General features: G+C 40.9%; 1 protein-coding gene across 3 annotated transcripts in view; it reads left to right on the top strand.

The window, feature by feature from the left end:
- sptbn4a (spectrin, beta, non-erythrocytic 4a) overlaps nucleotides 1-19,790 on the top strand; it is a 34,919-nt gene extending 15,129 nt beyond the window's left edge. For all 3 annotated transcript variants that reach the window (XM_032576433.1, XM_032576434.1, XM_032576435.1), the window contains 17 exons: nucleotides 1,849-2,082; nucleotides 4,070-4,159; nucleotides 4,246-4,524; nucleotides 4,617-4,747; nucleotides 5,707-5,911; nucleotides 7,407-7,652; nucleotides 7,781-7,915; nucleotides 8,025-8,266; nucleotides 9,791-9,929; nucleotides 10,026-10,110; nucleotides 10,368-10,579; nucleotides 11,763-13,216; nucleotides 13,311-13,371; nucleotides 13,468-13,736; nucleotides 14,755-14,925; nucleotides 15,098-15,140; nucleotides 16,826-19,790. In XM_032576433.1, the coding sequence (XP_032432324.1) occupies nucleotides 1,849-2,082; nucleotides 4,070-4,159; nucleotides 4,246-4,524; nucleotides 4,617-4,747; nucleotides 5,707-5,911; nucleotides 7,407-7,652; nucleotides 7,781-7,915; nucleotides 8,025-8,266; nucleotides 9,791-9,929; nucleotides 10,026-10,110; nucleotides 10,368-10,579; nucleotides 11,763-13,216; nucleotides 13,311-13,371; nucleotides 13,468-13,736; nucleotides 14,755-14,925; nucleotides 15,098-15,140; nucleotides 16,826-17,110 (4,281 nt within the window). In that variant the 3' untranslated portion in view covers nucleotides 17,111-19,790. The remainder of the gene's footprint in view (nucleotides 1-1,848; nucleotides 2,083-4,069; nucleotides 4,160-4,245; nucleotides 4,525-4,616; nucleotides 4,748-5,706; nucleotides 5,912-7,406; nucleotides 7,653-7,780; nucleotides 7,916-8,024; nucleotides 8,267-9,790; nucleotides 9,930-10,025; nucleotides 10,111-10,367; nucleotides 10,580-11,762; nucleotides 13,217-13,310; nucleotides 13,372-13,467; nucleotides 13,737-14,754; nucleotides 14,926-15,097; nucleotides 15,141-16,825) is intronic.
- The last annotated feature ends 206 nt before the right edge of the window (nucleotides 19,791-19,996 follow it).

Genomic DNA, 19,996 nt, shown 5'->3' on the forward strand with positions numbered 1-19,996 from the left:
TTTTATCTGTCTGATAGTGTCACAACATTATAATAATTTTAACAAAAAAAAATTTTTTAATACAATTTACATGCTACAACTTTAAAGGCTGTGATTTTGAAAAGTACTTTTAATCAGACTAACGAGCCTCATCAGAACATACAATCTAATTTAATGAATGTGACTGTGTGTCTCACTCAGACTGCTGTCTGTGCACGGTGGCTTATTAAAATTTACTTGCCAACTTTTACGCATATCATCACATTACAACAAGCAGCTACAAGCGTCCTTGTGCTTAGTCGGAATTTTAAGCGATAGACCAACATAAAGGCGAACTTACTGTGGCATGGAAGACAAAGGATGAAGGATTATTTTAATAATCTTCTTTAAATGTTAAAATTTGAAAAGTGTGGCTCATTAAATTCCAATGCAACCAACTGCATTCAGAAGTCACCTGTGGTAGTGAGGTTCTAAAAATATTTTCCAATTGAACATCTCACAGAGTTCTGTTCAGTCCATCATCTGAATGTGGGAAGAGGATGGACAGACATGACCGTCCACCTAAGCTGAAAGGAGAGCATTACTCAGAGAAGCACAGATCAGTTGGGAGAATCTGTGCATGTGATAGCTGGATAATTCTAGCTGGTAAGAAGAAAGCCTTATGATGCAAACCTGTGGAAAAAAGACTGTACGACCAAAATTGAACCTTTGGTCCAAAATGTAAAGCATTAATTATAATTGCTGAAAGAAATAACACTGGCTATTAGGGGTGCACCGATACATTTTCCTATGGCTTTCCACAATCAGTTCCAATAAGTGAGAAACCGATCTTATCCATCGAGCTTATCTAACGCCGCAAAGGCCTGAAAATCAGCCACTATCTCCTTTTCCCTTTTGCTCTGCTGAGAGAGAGCTGACTGACAGACCTGCCCACCAGGTCATGTCTGCATGTGTGCGGTTAACAGTAGTCACGCCACTGTTGCCAACTAAGCAACTTTGTCCGTATATTTCAGGTCAAAAAAATTGGTATGGGCCAAAATCGGAATAGAGAAATTAGACAAAGGCAGACTAAAAATAAAGATCGGGATGAGTAATCACAGCAATCAATGAACCCCTGATGGACATCAGTTTGGACAAATTGTCCTCAGTGTGTAGCATGATGGTAGTGGCATGCTTTAATCAGCCGGGACAAAGAAGTTAGTCAGAGTCGGTGGCATTAAATCCAGGACATCACAGAGAAGAAGGGATATGTAACACTGGAGTAGCGGTTCACCTGCCAGCAGGACAACGACCGTTAACATACATCCAACGCTACAGTGGAATGGATTGGATGGAATCATATTGATATGGTAGAATGGCCAAGTCAGTGTTTTGATCTAAATTCAATTGAGAATCTGTGGCGAAACTTGACTAAGGTTGCGGTATTTCACAAAGAAAAGACACACCTTTCGGCCTTTAGATGTGCAACGCTGGTAGAAGCTGAAGCTGCACAGGCAGTGACAGTGGGCTCTGCAAAGTATTTATTTTTGGGCGTCTGAATAGAAACGCAGCTCACACTTGTCAGATTTTGAAACAGTATCTATTATTTTGTGCTACTTTACATTTATGCGCTTGTTCAACAGGTATGAGTAGTTCTCAAGGCACTGTACAGCTCCGTCTGAAACATTTCAGTTTGCTCCGTGGTGGCATGTTCCCAAACATAATGTTCAGTGGCATTAAAAAAAATGCCTCGTGTGCTTTTTTTATTCTTCAAGTGAGGCAAACTATTACGTAACCCTGATATGTTCTGACAGGAAAAAAGCTGATGCGCTCTGTCCACTTTTCACATACACTGGCTGCAACGTGACCTTCCTCTTCCCTTCTCTGCAGGCGATGGAGTCTCAGATCGGGGACTTCTACAAGGACATGGGGGAGCTGGGAGACCTGCAGGGCCTCAGCCTTCCCCAGCGAGGCCTGGTGGCGGGCAACAAGGAGCACGGTGAGCAGTCGGGTGAGGTGGAGACCCGCATCGTTCGCCTTATCGAGCCTCTGAAGGAGCGGCGCCGCATCCTGCTGGCTTCCAAGGAAATGCACCAGGTTGCCCAGGATCTGGAGGATGAAATTGTGAGTTTCCTCTTGCTTGATGAAAATCCATCACTCAGCTGCTGGTAATAAGACACACATGCGTTATGGTTTTAGTCAGAAGCTACATCCACTTTTAATAATGCATTTCAGCCACTATTTTTTCAGAATACAATTTTACAAAGAATAAGAAACTTCAAATAATTTCTTAAGCAGGAAGTAGGTGCACAATTTTTTTATTTATTTGGAATATTTCTTTAAGAAATTGTGCAGGCATTCCTCGTAGGTAACATCGACCCCTACAACAAATCTCTGGAGAAACTTAAATAATGAGTTATAACAACATTTAATTTCCCTTTGGGATTAGTAAAATAATTTTGAATTGAATTGAATTCAAAAAGTGGTATGGACTGCCCAATGATGATTTATGGAAGTGCTTATTTAATTTGAATAAGTATCTCAAAGTGCTACAACAGAATGGTAAACACATTTAAAAGGTATATAAAATAAACTTATTTGAGCTTTTCATCATGTTACAATGTTATTCCCCATCAAAACATACCTGATTCTTTAATGCGTGTTTGAGAAATCCTTTAATCTCTCGTGGCAACCATTCAGCTGTGCCAAACACCTGGATGGAGTGAGCACCACCTTCGAGGCGGAGCTCCTCCTCTGAGCTCCACATTCCAATCGTTTCTGAATCAAAAATTGTTTATGAATTGAAATGTGACCCTAAAAATAGGAGTTGAAATGAATCACTTGACACTGAAAGATTTGCTTCTGCAGTTTGCACCTGCCTTTCAAATGTGCTAAATATAGATGCAGAACCATTTGATAAATTGCATTGCGGGTGCTAAGTCAATAAATACACTTGCATATCGTCCTCCCAGTATTTTATACTTTCTGATGATCAGCATGGTCTGCATATTCATGAGAGCAAACATGCTAAATGTAAACCTTGTAAGCGTTTGCTTGTATAACCTTTAAAAGCCTATAAAGGTTTTAAAACATCCAAATAATTGGGGATGAATGTTTATATGTATTTGAGCTAGAGTGAATTTTTGACTGCATTAGTTGTCTCCTAACTTCTCCTCTGTAAGTCAAAAATATCTTGCAGTAGTGAGTTGTGCTAACTTTTTACTAATTTTGTTATGTATCCAAGAGTTGAGAAAATAATATTTTTTTAAGTTAGAGCTTAAAAGAAAATGAAAGAAGAAAAATGAAAACTATTTCCCAGGATGCTTTGCAGCAGGTTTTTGTATCCTGTGTTGTATTACTTTGATCTGCTTGAGTGTTTAAAGACAAAAAATAATTTTAAAACAACTGTTATTTTTGCAACATTTGAGGACCATATCTTATTGTTCAAACATTGTTCAAACTAATTGTTTCTGAGCAGAATTCCTTGTGACATTTAATAAAACGCATCATCAGATATTTGGTACATGCAAGTTGAACCAAGAATTTAATTTCTTCTTACTTAAAATAAGTACTTGTTTTAACTTTATAATGTGAGTAAAAATAATAAAGAAGCTGAGAACAGTTTTCTCGCATATTGTGATATAAATATTTGGTTTAAATCACAATATTAAGTTAAAACAACTCCCAATTTAAGATTGATGAGCAATCAGAATCTAAAATAAACAATGTCCCTTAAATCAGCGTGTTAAAATTCAAATTCTGAGTTAAAACCAAAACAATTTTCTTGTTGAACTTTCATTTTCAAATTAAAACAACCTTCAGATGTTTTATTGTGTGTGAATCAGAGAAATGCCATGATGAATTCAAATTTCAGCACTCAGTTTGTGTTTTGAACAATCATTGAAACTGTTTGTTGTATCCAAGTTTATCATCAAAAGCCCAAAATTAATGTGACATTTATTCTTATAGTGAGTATAAAAAAAACATGCTACGAAAAAGGTTTTAAAAAAAAACAACTGGGAACATTCATATTTCATATTGTGGCTGAAATTCTTAAATGTTCATTCTAAAAAAAACAAAAAACTAAACAATGCGCTTATCTTTGTTTAAGATGTGGATCCAAGAAAGGCTTCCTTTAGCATCGTGTAAGGATTATGGGAATAACCTCCAGAGTGTGCAGCAGCATGTCAAAAAACACCAGGTACGTCTCATGGCTAACCTTTGGCTACGGCTACCTGACAGGTGGACATTCTTACCCTAAAAGCTCGTCTGTGATTGGTCCTGCAGACGCTCCAGAGAGAGCTGACAGGTCGGCGGGCTCGGATTGAGGAGGTCTTGGATCGGGCCGCCATCATCGCCTCGCTAAGAACTCCAGAGGTGGACTTCGTGCGCGAGGGAGCGGGGCACGTGCGCCAGCTGTGGGAGGTGCTGCAGCTGGAGACGGAGAGGCGCTCCGTGATGCTGGACGCCGCCCTGCAGTCTCAGCAGTACTACAGCGAGGCCGCTAAGGTGGAGTCCTGGCTGTCGGGGCAGAAGCTCCACGTCGCCAATGAAGAGAAAGGCACGGTACGTTCGAACAAGTGTTCGCTCGCACAAGTGGGCATCACAGCGAACATGCTACGTCTGTTATAGCTTGACATTAAGGTGACCTTTTACAGGATGAGGCGAGCACCCTGCAGCTGCTGAAGGCTCACCTGGCTCTGGAGCAAACAGTGGAAACGTATGCGGAGACAGTAGGCATGCTCTCCCAGCAATGCCAGCATTTACTGGAACTGGGACACCCAGAGAGGTGTGCTTAGGACTCATTCAGGCTGTGAAAAAGTATTTGAACTCCTTACAGATTTCTTTTGTGATTTTTTTTTTTTGACTCATTTAAATGTTTCAGATCATCATATACATTTAATATCAAAAACAAGACAAAAGAAATCCAAATCATTTTTTGATGGTAGCTGAAACAAAGCTATCCATATCAATGTGGCCCTACCTGAAAAGCTATTTACCTCACTTAAAATAGAAAAATAAACAGTTACCCCTTTGTTTGTTTATTTTTGTTGCACTTCATTTATATGTGGCACATAATTAGAAATTGCTTTGGGTTTATTTTAAATATAATGAACATAATATAGGAATAGAGGAGAGAAAGAAGCACAGAGAGAACACAAGTCTCAACTCCCTAGAAATCTGCCTCTAAACCTTCAGGAAACAAAACAAAAACTAGGAAACTACAGCAACAACATTTACATATAATAATAGAATTATAACATCACTGAATTATACACAGTGTTTTGTTTTTTCAGTTTCTCTCACCACGCCCAGGCACAACTACAAGCCAAAGTCTAGACAACTTTAAAAAAAAAGAAAAAAGTCAGATTCCAATTTAAATCTAATTGAGATTCTGTAGCATGATCTCAAAATGGCTGTTCATCTTTGCAAACCTTTCAATACAAGTGGGCCAAAATTTTTTAACAGGAACTTAAAACTCTGTCGGTGATGTAAGGCTCTTTGACAGGTACCTCAAACGCTTGACGGTAATTTTTGCCACATAACGTAGAATGACCAATCACTAGGTTTTGGGTCTAATTTTGTCTGAAAATGTATTTGTTGATCCAAAACATTTCAGTGTTATACACAAAAAAAGAAAAAGCAAGAATTGTATGAGGAGGAGGCAAATGCTTCTTTATGGCACACTTGGGTCGATTATTTGTCTGTTTGTGGCTGCGTCATTGTGGTTTTCTTTCCTTTCCACAGTGAGCAGATTATGAAGCAGCAGTCCCACATCGACCGACTGTATGTGTCCCTGAAAGACATGGTGGAGCACAGAAAAACCAAACTGGAGCAGCAGTACTGGCTCTACCAGCTCAACAAGGAAGTTGAGGAGTTAGAGAAATGGATCACTGAGCGTGAGGCCGTGGCGAGTTCCACTGAGCTGGGCCACGACCTTGAGGAAGTGACGGTTAGTTCATCAGCATGGTTCCAGTGTCTGCTTTACCCCAGGAAAAATATCTGAGGATAGAATATGTGCAACTATCTGAGGGCACAAAAATAGAAAAGAGGAACAAAAACAACACTGCCATTTTATTTCGACTTTGACTTGTGCTTAACTGAGTTTGTGAATATTCAGTTGAGCACTGAATAAGGTGAAATGTTTATTGTTTTCAGTATTTGTCTTAATTTCACTCATTCACTCATGAGTATTCAGAAACAGCAAGGGTTAAAAACTGGAATGATTTCAGAAAAATGCCTCACTATGTCTACTGGTCAGGACTCCAGTAGGAACTCCCTCATGCTCCTCAGCCATGTCTGAGGAATGTGTGCAAAGTGCGGTTTTACTTTGTCCTGTTGAAATATTTATGGAGGAGATCCGGTGTTCACAGCAGTGGCTGCTGCATGTCTCCAGCAGTCATTCTACTAGAGGTAAGACACACCCTGGACAGGTCGCCTGTCCGTCACATGACAGAGCTCATAGTCAAAGATATATCATCAAAATATCAGTGGAGACATGCAAAAGCTTCTCAGCAATTATAGGAAGAGTTTGAGGCTATAGGGAATCTAATATTGATTATTGAGGAAGGTATAAATCTTTTTCAACACGGTATTTGTTGTTAAAATGGATATAAAAACAGCTACATTTCGAATATGAATACTCTTTCTATTACTTTCTGTCTTGAGAGATGCCTGTAAGTTAAATTATAATTGAAATCTAAATCTGCCAGCATGAATATGTCAAATGAATCATTTTGTAGTTTGAATAATTTTGGGCTTAACTATAAACCAACGAACAGCATTTAAAATAAAAAATATGTACAACAAATGCATCTAAAATTTTGTGTTTGGATCATAATTATGAACAGAGTGATGCATTTTATATGTCAACAAATCAATACAACTACTCCATTTGATACATTTAATTTTGAAGAACAGACTACGCAAAACAGCAAAAACGTGTTATAAAAGGAAAACGTGTAACTGCTGTTTTTGTTAGATATGCAAACAACAATATAAATTATTGTCAACTTCGGAAAATATGGACCTAAATAATTTTTTATGAAAAGAGATTTTGGCAAAAGAAAAGAGTAAAAATTACCACCTTATTTTTGCCAAAATTTAGGCAAACAAAAATCACTTTTGGCGAAAAAGAAAGACATTTTATTTGAGGAATGTGGCGTTATATGATATGAGTTATTAACCCACATTTTTCTCACTCATTTCCTTCTTTTCCATCAACATTTTGTCCCAATCGGTCCATGAGTTCAACGTCTCGCACTAACATCTATATCAGGTGTAACAGTGACAGCCAGCATTTTGTGCAGCTTAACGATTACATTTAGCTTTTTGGATTTTATTATGTACCAAGATGTTTTTGGTCCATATGGGATGTGGGGGTGTGTGTGTGTGTGTGCGTGTGCACTCACCTATCTATCCAACAGGTGTGTGTGTGTGTGCTTCAGGTGCTTCAGGAGAGGTTCACCAAGTTTGCCTCCGAAACCAACAGCGTCGGCGAGCAGCGCATGGAGCAGGTGAACAAAATGGTGAACGAGATGATCGACTGCGGCCACTCGGATGCAGCCACCATCGCCGAGTGGAAGGACGGCCTGAACGAGTCATGGGCCGACCTCTTGGAGCTCATGGAGACGCGCAGGCAGATGCTGGCCGCATCCCAACAGCTGCACAAGTTCTTCACCGACTGCAAAGAGGTAGAGTCAAAACAAATGACGTGTACCGTGACTCGTCCTTCTCCTGCACGTCAGGTAGACGGTCTGAGCGTGGTGCGAGGGCTCTACTTTTAAAGCGCTCGTGATGACAGCGCTTTCCCGTGCTGTAGGTCTTGGCTCAGATCACAGGGAAGATGAAGCAGCTGCCAGAGGTGAGGGCATGCCAGGCCAACATCACCAATCCAGCCACCCTACAGAGACTCATGCACTCCTTTGAGCATGCCCTTCAACTTCTAGTTGCACAGGCAAGTGATAAAACTTCTCTCTGCAAATGAGTTATTGCAGGATTTTAAAAAAGCATCTTTTGATTGGACAGCGGCGCGACTTTTCACGTCTCTTCCGTATCTTCGAAAGGTGAGGCAACTCCAGGAGAACGCTGCCCAGCTCAGGACCATCTATGCTGGCGAAAAGGCAGAGGCCATCATGGTGAAAGAGCAGGAAGTAATGGACGCTTGGAAGGAACTGCTGAGCTCCTGCGAGGCCAGTCGCATCCAGGTGACCTCCGTAACTGACAAGGTGCAGTTCTTCTCGGTGGTGCGTGAAAACCTAATGTGGATGGAAGGCATCATGGGCCAAATAAGATGGGATGAGCCAAGGTGAGACATTGTGTCTTCGCTGCCGCTAGTTTGTGTTGAAGTTGTTGAAAGCGCATAAGCATCGGGTTGCACCAAATAACTCTGGGTTCTCGTGCGGACGCATTGGACCGGAACGCCTTTACGTTCTGTGTGAAGTTAGGCAACCTTGACCTGGTTTAGTGCTCTGTTCATTTTATCATGCCATAACACGAGGCTATGAAATTCCCGCTGTAGTCTCTTTCCCAAACCAGCTGCATTTCACATTTGCCATACAAACGCACTTTATTTTGAAATATGCAAAGGTCTCCATCTGAGTATTATTTACACAGGAAATGAAGGTTGGAGGTGGTGCAGAGCCGAGGGTTTTCTGTGTGAAATATGTACTGAGAAAGTCTGATTAGACTAATGGATATGAAAGTAAAAAAGGATGCAAAATAAAGTTATTTTTAAATAGGTTTAGAAGTTTATTACACTGGAATACATTTTTTTCTAAGACATGAACTCTGACCAGAAATGTTGTACATGTTCTGTTTCCACTGCAAATTTTACACAGAAATATAATAATCTTAAAGGACAACGTATAGCCATCAAAAATATAATAATGTCTATGTATCAGATTTTATAAACCTACAGGCATGGAAGTGACTGGATCTGATGAATCCAAAGGTCTCGACAGGTGGCCCAATACGTTTGTCAAAATAGTATTATGAGGTTAGAGAACAACTGTGCCCTATGTTTTTGTCCCCTTAACAATGCAGTAGATTACTTTTATTAAAATATGTTTTTTACCTATTTATTAAAAGTGTCACAATATCCAGACAGCGTAAAATTAGGTAGATAATCTGTAAAAAAGAAAAATTTAGTTCCCCTGCCTCCTCCCTGTGGTTCTGCAGCCATCTGCAGGAATACTCCCGGTCAGAAGCAACCAATCAGAGCAAGTAGGATTATCTTAGCACCGTCAGTCATGCTCATGTATGTGCTACTTACCATTTTTTATATATCTAAAAAAAACAACATTACTTAAAGCTTTTAATATTCTTAATGGTTTTAATTTGTAATTTGAAAAATATATAGTTAAGATATATCTGACAAAAATGTAAATTTAAAAAAGGACAAGTTTACTGAAGATCACAGGTGCATTGCTTTAAGAATTGTAAGTAATGATAGAAAATTTCTGCAGTGTTCATTTTAAACAAAAGAAAATTGCTAGCTCAGTGCTAGCAATTGTTTTGGACAAGAAGCTATCAAGCCTAAGATAATGCTGCCTGGTATTTTTGCCAAGAGGTTGTTTCACAGGAACCTATCATAAATTCTTTATGAAAGTTTAATTTTTTAGGCGTCTTAAAACCCCTTTTTAACTAGTTGGAATTGCAAAATAATAGAAATCGCTGGTCGCTAGGTTTCATCATGAGCCATTTAGCACATACTTAATCCTTTACCTTCCGCAGCTTCTATTATTATTATTATTATTATTATTATTATTATTATTATTATTAACTTCCAGTATTCAGTCTTTTCTGAACAATTTGACCTGTTTGTTTACAGGGATCTAACAGGTCTGGAAGTGATGATGAAACATCACCAGGATCTAAAAGCCAAAGTAGACGGCCGCAGCAAGACCATCCAACAGTGTGCAGACCTCGGCAAGATTTTGATAGCTGCAGGCAACCCAGCGTCAGAGGAGGTTGGGAAAACAAATCACACACCTTTACTGGCACACATAAAACTGCATTGCAAAAAGTCATGATTCTGTCTAAACTACCTAAACATGTCGCAACAGATACAAGAGAAGTTGGACAGTCTACTCACAAAGCAGAAGGATATGGTTGAAAAATGGGACAAACACCAGGAAAGGTTACTACGCAGTAAGTACACAGACGCATAGCTGCAATAGAAAATGGACTAAGACCACAAACAAGGAGGCACTAGTATGTATAAATCAAATGTTCAAACATTACTTTAGCTTTAGGACTATTATTTGAGCTACAATCCATATTGGAATCGCAATGCGCACGCACACTCAAACATGTAAATACCAGCTTTACAGTTGAGTGGGCATTAATTATAAAACATAACATGATTATGTAAGGTAAGTGTGCTGTTTGTGTGCGGCCACTTCCAGAGCAAGAACACTTCCAGTTTGCCCAGGAGACGGTAAAGGCAGAAGCCTGGCTGAAAGCCAAGGAGCCACTGATGAGCTCCAAGCAGCAAGAGGGAGAAGAGGCCCAGGCCCAAACAGATGAGGTTGAGCAGCTCATACTTCGCCACGAGGCCTTCCGCAAGGCCGCTGTAACCTGGAAAGAACGCTTCAGCTCCCTCCGCCAGCTTTCCGCAGTAAGCTTTACTGTAGATGAAAGTTTAATCGTGTCTGCTGTAACGCTGCTAAAAAAGAAAAAAAAAATGACCACAGGATGCTGTGTTTGCTTAGCAGACATTTGCACATGCCAGCAGTTGCATCATTGAACGCATCGTGTGATGAACGCATTTCATAAACCCTCACTCAGTCGGCCTTCCATGCTACATTGATTTGTGTTTAGAACAACAAGCTAAAAACACAAACAGGTGCATCTCAGTGAACAACGAAATCACAAAACAGTTTGTTTCAGTGGTTTAATTTAAAAGTGAAAATCCATTGCATACAGAAATATTTATTTCAAAATTCATTTCTGTAAATTTACAGCTTAAAAGAGGATGAAAACCCAAAATTTGGTTAATACAACCTCATCATACAGGATCTGCTCACTCTAAACCTCTTAAAACATGCTTAATTATTGTTTATATATTTAACTTTTGTGCGTCCTTAGCTGACAGACTAGGAAACAGCAGGAAATAGGGAGCATGGCCAGAGACCAGGAATTTAACCCAAGACAATCATATCGAAAACTACAGCTATGGGCAAAACACTGGACATGTTGCTATGACATCAGAAATGAGGCTGCTATTCTGCGCCATTTGCCCTTCTGACCACCACCAGCAGGCAACGTGGGTGAAGTGTCTTGTCCAAGGACACAACAACAGCGGCAACCCACCGGTGGCAGGGTGAACTCCTGCCTCCGTCGCCAGCATCACCTCAGCTAGTATACACCGGGTACACAATTTTTTGCTGGTCAGAATAGCAAAATATTCCCCGTATTGCCTTGCTGACTTAATTCAATTAAAGGAATGACAATCCAAGTTTGAAGACAACCAATAAACACAGAAAACAATAAAAGGTCAGGAAGGAGGATAAAGGGGTTTTAGAGGGATGGACAAACATATTTTTGCTTTGAAAATTCTTGGCATTGTTGTTAAGTTTCAATTTCCTGATGGGCAGAATTTGGGGTTTTCATTAGTTTTTAGCACTAATTCAGAAATAGCAGTAAACCTTTACAACATATCAGTTCAGCCTTTTGATTTGAATTACTGAATTAAATCGGATTTTAAATGATTTTCTACTTTAATGAGATGCACCTGTACGTCATGGTTGTCATACAGACACTTGATTGGAGCATCACAACATATACGTTTGTTTCTATAGGCCGAGAAGAAAAAAGAGGAGGAAAAAAAGACAACGCCACTCTCCAGTCGAAGAATGTTCCCGTTATCATGTCTAACTCCTAGTGTCCCTTCAACCAGTGCTACCTCTTCTTACTTGAGGCAGACAATACAGGCTCAAATAGAACCCAAACCCTTCCAGACCAGTTTTGACCTGGGTACCAGCTCTGCAACCCAGAGATTGTCTACAACACTCGCCAGCTATAATCCAGTTATTAACGGTTCAGGCTACCATGGACTGGAGCAACAGTGCGTTGGAAAAGTAGGACACAACTCATACCTTGGGATGAACCAACAGGTGGCTGGAGCTGGAAGTGACTCTGGCTTATCAGCATCCCAGAGTGGAGGGGCAGAGAGCTGTACTTACCATGGAATAAACCACCAAACTCCTGGTAGTGCAGAGAGTTCTGGGTACTTTGGAGTGACCACAGGGTGTTTGGGTAGTTTGCAAAATCATCTAGGTGCTGGTAAGTTAGGCAGTTCAGGAAACATAGCTCAGCAGCCAAGCAGTGGCGGTATGGTAAGCCCTAGCTTTTTGCCTCAACAAAATATGGGCAGTTCTGGATATTTGGCCCAACCACAGAATTTGGGAAGTTCAGGATATCTTGGACAGCAATCTAATATGGGAAGCTCCGGATATTTGGCACAGCAGCCTAATCTGGGGAGCTCTGGGTATTTGGCCCAACAGTCGAATTTGGGTAGTTCTGGGTATTTGGCACAGCAGCCTAATCTAGGGAGTTCTGGATATTTGGCACAACAGCCTAATCTGGGGAGTTCTGGATATTTGGCACAACAGCCTAATCTGGGTAGTTCTGGGTATTTGGCACAACAGCCTAATTTGGGGAGTTCAGGATACCTACCGCAGAATTACCAGGGCAGTGGTGGAATGGGAAGCTCGGGTTTTTTGGCACAAAATCATTACAGCAGCGGAAGTCTGGGCAGCTCTGGTTTCCTGGCCCAGAGTGGAGGCATCATGGACCCTAAAATGGCATACGCATGGCAGCACCTGAAAGCTGACTTTATGCAGCCCAGGATCAACCACATCCACAAAGCTATAAATCCTCTCTTAGAGGCCAGCAGACTGCAGCGAGAACAGTTCGGAGACATCCCAATGGCAGACATGGTGGGACCAGAATCAGGACTGGAGCTTCTCCATGGCCGTCTCCAGAGGGATCCCCGCGGCAGTCGCTCGGATCCACAGATGGATCATCTGAGGAGGGAAAGGGAGTACAAGCTGGGAAGACAGACCTCTAGTGAACAGGAAATCCAGGCCAGGCTGAATGAGCTGCCGCTGATAGTGCGGCAGGAACGCTACAGGAGGCGCGTAGAGCGGCAGTCGTCCAGTGAACAAGAGGGGAGCAACAAGCAGAGGATACAGAGACAGGACTCCAGTGACATGGAGGGCTCTGTGAAGGATGGCTCTGACAAACGCTCAGGGTACGCAAACTTGTGCGACTGCAGGCCGTAAATTCCAGTACTGTTTGACTGAATCCAAAAAAACTGAGATTCTACAATAATTGTATTCCTACAGGGAGAAGAGATCTACGATGGCAGAAATTGTGGAACAAGTCCAGGAAAGAGAGGCGGCACATGTATGTTGGCATGCAAGCGTTTTTAAACGACGACTTGTTGGGTCATTGCTTCTCATAATTTGGTGTATCTATTTTTCTTTTAATTGGCTCCCTCAGGCACGTGGCGAGCCTTATCGTCCTCCTAGCAGCCTCTCAGCACCTGTGACTCGTTTTGATGGACGCCCCCGAGCCCGAGACCGTCCCAAGCCAAGGAGGCGGCCCCGTCCAAAAGAGCCTGAGACAACTCGTCGTTCTCGTTCGGCCCCGGCAACTGGTGCCCCAACCACACCTCAGCCTCCATCACACACTGCCCAAAATGAAGGCTTCCTCTACCGTAAAAAGGCCACCAGCACTGACCTTGAAGCTCAGCAGAGGAGCCCTAATAGGTACAACCATCTAAACTACTAGATCATCAATTTTCGTTTGACAAAACAAACAAAACAAAAAAACCATCATATTCTGTTAATCTTTGGACATTTCAACAAATCAAAGCAGTTCTGCTTTGCTTCTGCTAATCAACAGCACACTTCTTCTAAGCATGCTTGCCTCCTCTTAATTACAGTGAACCCCCAGTATTCATGGGGGTTAGGGAACACAGCCAACCATGAATAGCTAAAGTTAGTAAATAGTTGAGACCCCCTCAGAAAACACGTGTAGCTGCCTATTTTAATCGTTCAAACACCAACTGTACCTTACTAGGCATTATTTGTCACAATACTAATCTATTGGTAATAATAATACTATCTATTAGTAATAATAATCTATTTGTCACAGTAGAAAGTGTCTTAGCACTCCCGCAGAAGCTAACCTCCTTGGTCTTCCTTATAGCCTCCCTTGGGGGCACAACCAATCAGTGCCAAGGAAAATAAATGCTGCTCCTGGATTGGCTGCTTTGCAAACACCAGACACTATGTTGTCATGTAGAAATTATGCCTTGGTATTTTAACTTCCCAAACTGCATTTTCATTTTAATATTTTAGAATAAATTTTACAAAAAAACAAATAAAAATAAATGACTAGGTGAATTTTTTTTGCAAATTATGTAGAGAAAGGTTCCACAGAACAATCTGCGAATACTGAACCACATATATGAGGGGCTCCACTGTAATTACAAGATTACAGCAGTTTTAGTAGTTCTCTGGACTCCCACTCATTACTATCTCAAACTGGAGATAACTTAAGTCTCTGTCTATCACTGATCTTTCACTGTGAACCACATTGTACAGGTGGGAAAACTCTTTGCTTCACATTCACGTCTGCGAATATGATTCATCTATTTTACAGAAACAAAGCCTGGTAATTTGAGAACGGTCTTTTTTTTTTCCAGCTAGCTCATGTTCTCCAAACACACATTGAGTTTGAACCTTTAAAAATAATTGAATGCATTGTTCATGATTTTTGCAGCAAATCATGGGTGAACGTATACTGTGTGCTGAAGGAGGGAAAGTTGACTTTCTACAAGGATGCTAAGAATCTGACTGCAACATACAACGGGGAGCCTTCTGTTGACATGAGTGACTGCAAATTTGATCCTTCAATGGGCTACAAGAAGAAGAAAAATGTCTTCATACTTCAGTAAGACCTCTTTCATAGTATCAGAAGTTATTGTCTCTATAAAACTGAAAGTTAACATTTCAAACTTTATTTAAAGCACAATATTATCATTAATCTGAAACGCAGCTTTAAAAATCCATAGTGAAACATATATGAAACTGACACGAACTCTTTTTGTCTTTTCTTATCAAAGAGTAAATGATGGAACCAACTTTGTATTCCATGCTAAAGATGAGGTAAGAACCTTAATACATTCATATTATATATTTTAGATATGTTTTAGATATACGCTGACCTAGATGTTTGGTGTAAAATAAGAAACACTGGATGTAATAAAATCTATCTGGAGAGTGGGTGATGATTGACTTTATTACAAATAATTTATGTTTTTCTCTTCTTGAAGAGAACCCCCATGATTGGCCTGGATGAATGTTTTTCTCTCTTACTGAAGAGAGAAAAACATACCACACAAATGTTTTAATTTTTGTGGGGTATCCCTATGATTTACCATGACAAACTACCTTCTGGGAAGAAATGAGATCAAAAGGTCACCTGTCTGGCTTCTCAAGCTCATTATGTTTCAGCCAATTAAACTTCCACCTTCACATTGCCTCACCATTGGTGCCAAAGAAATCGTCATCTCATGTAATTCAACCTGGGTGGCAGATACAGAAAGTGGCTTGGGCATACCGATTCTTGTCAATGTAAACTGGCTGTAGATACATGGAATGCCACCTTAGTGGACAACAAAAGTATAAGATGGTGTAGGAGGCTGGGTGATGGCAAGTAGTTGGCCTCAACTACACAAAAAGCTCAACTTCTGGATTCAAACTTTTGGAAGGAGGATAGACTTGTTTGGACTTGAAAGCGGAGGATGGTGGTTTTCAATTCCTGAGCTTCTCTTCAATGGCTGAGCATCTCTTTGATAGGCTGGTGAAAGCCAGCTCATGGTTCTACAGTTTGCTTTGTCCAGAGGGTCTATTGAGTAACAATTGGACGCTATTGAAGTTTGACTTGATTGGATCTGATTTTATTCAATCACTAACATATGGCCATGACGTACCAGCATGATCGTGAAGGAAGTTGCGCTATGAAGCTTACTGGAAATTCTCTCTCTATGGTGCTGAATACAACCATATGCAGACTACAATTCTAAAACGATGCAAAAAAATTGACATCATCATTCACAACTCCTCCTTCTGTTTGCTGATTGGCCTGGATGAAATTCAACTTGAGAAATCAGGCTCAATGGGCAAAATCCCGCTTGAGCAGAATCGTGTAGGAAGGCAGTGATCAAGCTACCTCATTGTAGGAGTTTTTCCTGTTAACAAAATGGTCAATGCAGAATGGTCTCAAGCTGTAGGAGGAAAAGTTCTTATGCTAGGCACTGCACTACGTCATATGTTGCCCAGTTCTCTTGGAGTCTCTTAGAACATCTGCACATGACAAATGATAAATGACCTGTACTTGTAAAGCATTTTTATCAAGTCCAGAGGACCCCAAAGCAAGTCTTGCCCAAGGACACGATGACAGAGACAGGTGGAGCGAGAAGCAAACTCCCAACATCGTCGCCGCTATTCCCATCAAATCTATAACTTTCCTCAGGGATTTCAAAACAAATGAGGCGTTGAAGAGAATTACATTTTATGGTGTGGTTTGGAGTAGCCTTTATCCAGATGTAAATCTGGATGAATGGATAAAGAGTTTAGGTTTGTAGTTTGTCATGTTTACTGTTTCCTCAGTTTCTTGACCCAAGCCTCAACCACCTGCCAGTTGTTCCCAGTTACAAAATAGTCGGGTACAGAACATTTTTGAAAGGACCCTCAGTAAACCTTCCAGGTTTATAGGAACCCATCAGTCTTGCGTAATAGCCTCCCTTTCCTTTCCAGACCTCAGAAATATTTTCAATTGTCTTCTGCAGGAGGATCTGAAGGCATGGACCTCAAGTATCACCATAAGTATTGCTGAGCATGACGACCTGGCCAAGTGGGACAAACCTGGCACCTCGTCCATGGACCCCGACCGCTCGGAGAGGAAGGAGAAGTCAGAGGGGGACGCAGATGCCAGGTCAGAGAGGTCCGAGCTGGTGGAGGGGGAGGAGAGGTCCGAGAAAGGCGAGGGCTCTGAAAAGCTAGACACATCTGAAATTGCTGACAAGCTGGAGGGCGGGGCAGGGGGCTCCAGCACATCTGGCAGGAGCAAATGATCAATCCTTTTGTGTTATAATGTTATTGTTAAATGTCACCGACAACAGGCAAAGGAAGCAGGGGGTGGGAGGGAGGGATAGGTGGAGAGCATGTTTGCAGACCCTCCGTCACAGAGGCTAAAAACCCTCTGAGGCCACGGTTCCTGGACCGACTGCTGTAACTGTGACCAGACTAATCTCTCAGCCCCTCCCCTTCACCCGGGCAATACATCCGTGCTTGCATAGTGCCACCTGCTGGTTGATAACGGAGATCAAGTCCAGACAGACAGACAGTCTCCAACAAATGGTCCCAGGAATTAGTCACTGTCACTTTCCATTGCTGATTGTTTGATCTAATGAATTCACAGCATCTTTCTGTATGTATCTCTGAAAATGTAATGCTCTGTCTAACAAGACAAATCCGAGAAGCGGCGAATGAAATGTTTCACGTCAATATGGAGGAGAAAAAAAAAAATCTTTTTTTTTTAAGCAATATACTTTGTTTTTATTTTTTCCTCTTTGCCAGAGAAACAAAGAGGGGATGAAACAAAAAGTAATTTAAAAAACAAAAGATGAAAGCTACAATTTGTCTCTTAAACTTTCTCCAGGCAGTTGTGCACCTTACCACTTGACACATCTGTACAGTAGACATGACATTTATCCCCATCACATGGCTAGCTTTGGATCATGTTAATATATTGGAATGCTGGTGTCACCACCTAACTTCAGTGGAGTCAGTGAAAACACATTTCTACCGTTTCATTTTGGTTTATATTACGACAATTATTAAACTTATTTGTCCACGATGTTTTATGTGTCAAGAAAAGAGATTCCAACAAAATTTCAACCCATTAACCCGAGGTGTGTAACACTAAGCCTATGAGACACAATGCCTTTGTATACATGACAAAACTTGGAACATTGCATGAAATGGTCTGTTACTGCACCTGTTAAACTTGCCTTTATTTTTCTGATCTTGTCACAGAACAGGCGATGAGGGAGTTGCAATAATTTAACGTGAGTTCGGGTTAAGAGGGGGGCGGAGTCGAGGGGGACGTTTCAAAAGCAGGGGTCGTCTTTTGCCTACTGAGCAACAAAAAAAACAACAAAAAACGGGGGGGCTGTTTGGAACGCAGAAACAGCAGCTCTCCAAAGCCCAAACAGCCCCTCTGCTGTCTGTAATTTGTTAGTGCAAATTTAGTTTCCACAGAATGTACTGATATCAGCTGTGAAATGTTCAATCGCCACCAGACGAGAGTCGGCGGTGCCCTAAATTGTAACGCCCTTAAGTCGTGCTCTTTGCCCCGTGTCCTTTCATTCAGAGTTTAAACCGATTGAAGCCTCTCCACCAAAGGCAAGTTCATTGGAAAAACTGTCATGAATTGTATATACCTAACTTTGTATGTATACCAGTAAACCCTGTGCTCTAAATAAAACAACTCTGAGCTCATAACTGAAGTGGGTAAAACCTAAGCATTTATTTTAAGCCACAAAGAGGACCGTGTATTGATGTTTATCACATTTAAATGAAAAATATGCAAATTAGGACTCACTATTAATTCTCATAGAGTGTATATATAAATACACCAGTACAGTATCTAGTTCTATTTAAAAAAAAAAACTTTTACCAGGGAGGAGCAGCAGGACATCCTGTCGGTATGCTTCTTGTATTTTTCTATGCCTATATTTATTCATGTCAGATTCAGGAGTTTTTGTCCCTAAGAAGATCTGGTTGATGTAGCTGATTGAGTGTGTCTGTGACAGAAGAGCCAAATGTATGTGTTACAAACCTACCCAGCCTGCTGCAGGGGGTAAAAAGTATGGTATACTGTGAATGCTGAGACGAATAGGCATCGGTCCACTTCTCGTTTGTCATGTGAGATTTATTTATTATTTTTTTTATTTATTTATTTTTACACATGTGAGTACAAATAAACTTTCTGTAATGTCGATATAAAAATGTGGTTTGAATTGCAGTATTAAAGGAGCTCCACAGCCACTGTGCAGAAACGGGCAGCAGCAGCTCAGATCGTTTTCAGATTCTCTTGTTATGCTGTTTCCTGTGTCCCATCCTACCCATCCTGCACCTCTCCTGTGTAAAAAAAAAAAGAAAAAAAAAAGCTTCTAAAATAAATGTCTTCCTTTCAAAGATGGAACACCAAAAGTATATGCGAGATGCAGCACCGTTTGAACACGCTGACATGAGGATTGTGGTGTATCTCTACACTGCTGTAATTTTTGACAAGGATAAGAATCCATTGCTTTTATTTGTGAGCTATTGTTTAGGGTTTTTACATAAGTGCCATGTCATGCAGTCTGCTCTAACCGTGCTTCACAAGGAGGTCGTTCTAATCCACTGGAAACACGACCGGCAGCCATTGCGAAACATATTTTTTAACAGAATTAGGAGCATTTTCCTGTGGCTGTGATTGTCCTGGTTTTGTGGCAGATATTAAGGCCACACCAACATGTGCATTTGAAGTGTTTGCTTCCCACCACTTTTATGAAACACACAGGGGATATTTACCACTATGTTAAAACAGAGAGCCAGAATTAGGTAGGCAGCATAAACCATGACTGAAGACAGAAATATTGTGCAAACTTTGTTGACTTTATTGATGGTCTTACAAGTGTGTATGTCTTTGTTACTTTACAATACAAATTGCTGCTATGACATTAAATAAACCTCCAAACTTGCTGAGACAAACTTGATGTGAAATTGATGTGGATGAACCTGCAGGTCTCTCCCTCTTTCTCTCGCTCTCCCTCTTTCTCTCTCTCTCTCTCTTTTTCTGTCTCACACACACAAGTTTGCATTTCTACCCATGTTAAACTTTGCATTGACTTCCATTTGTTTTAGTATGCATTTATGCCCAACCCAGGCAGTTTCCCTAACCCTTACCAGTA

This window comes from Xiphophorus hellerii, chromosome 11 (genome assembly GCF_003331165.1).
Source record: "Xiphophorus hellerii strain 12219 chromosome 11, Xiphophorus_hellerii-4.1, whole genome shotgun sequence".
Taxonomy (NCBI): domain Eukaryota; kingdom Metazoa; phylum Chordata; class Actinopteri; order Cyprinodontiformes; family Poeciliidae; genus Xiphophorus; species Xiphophorus hellerii.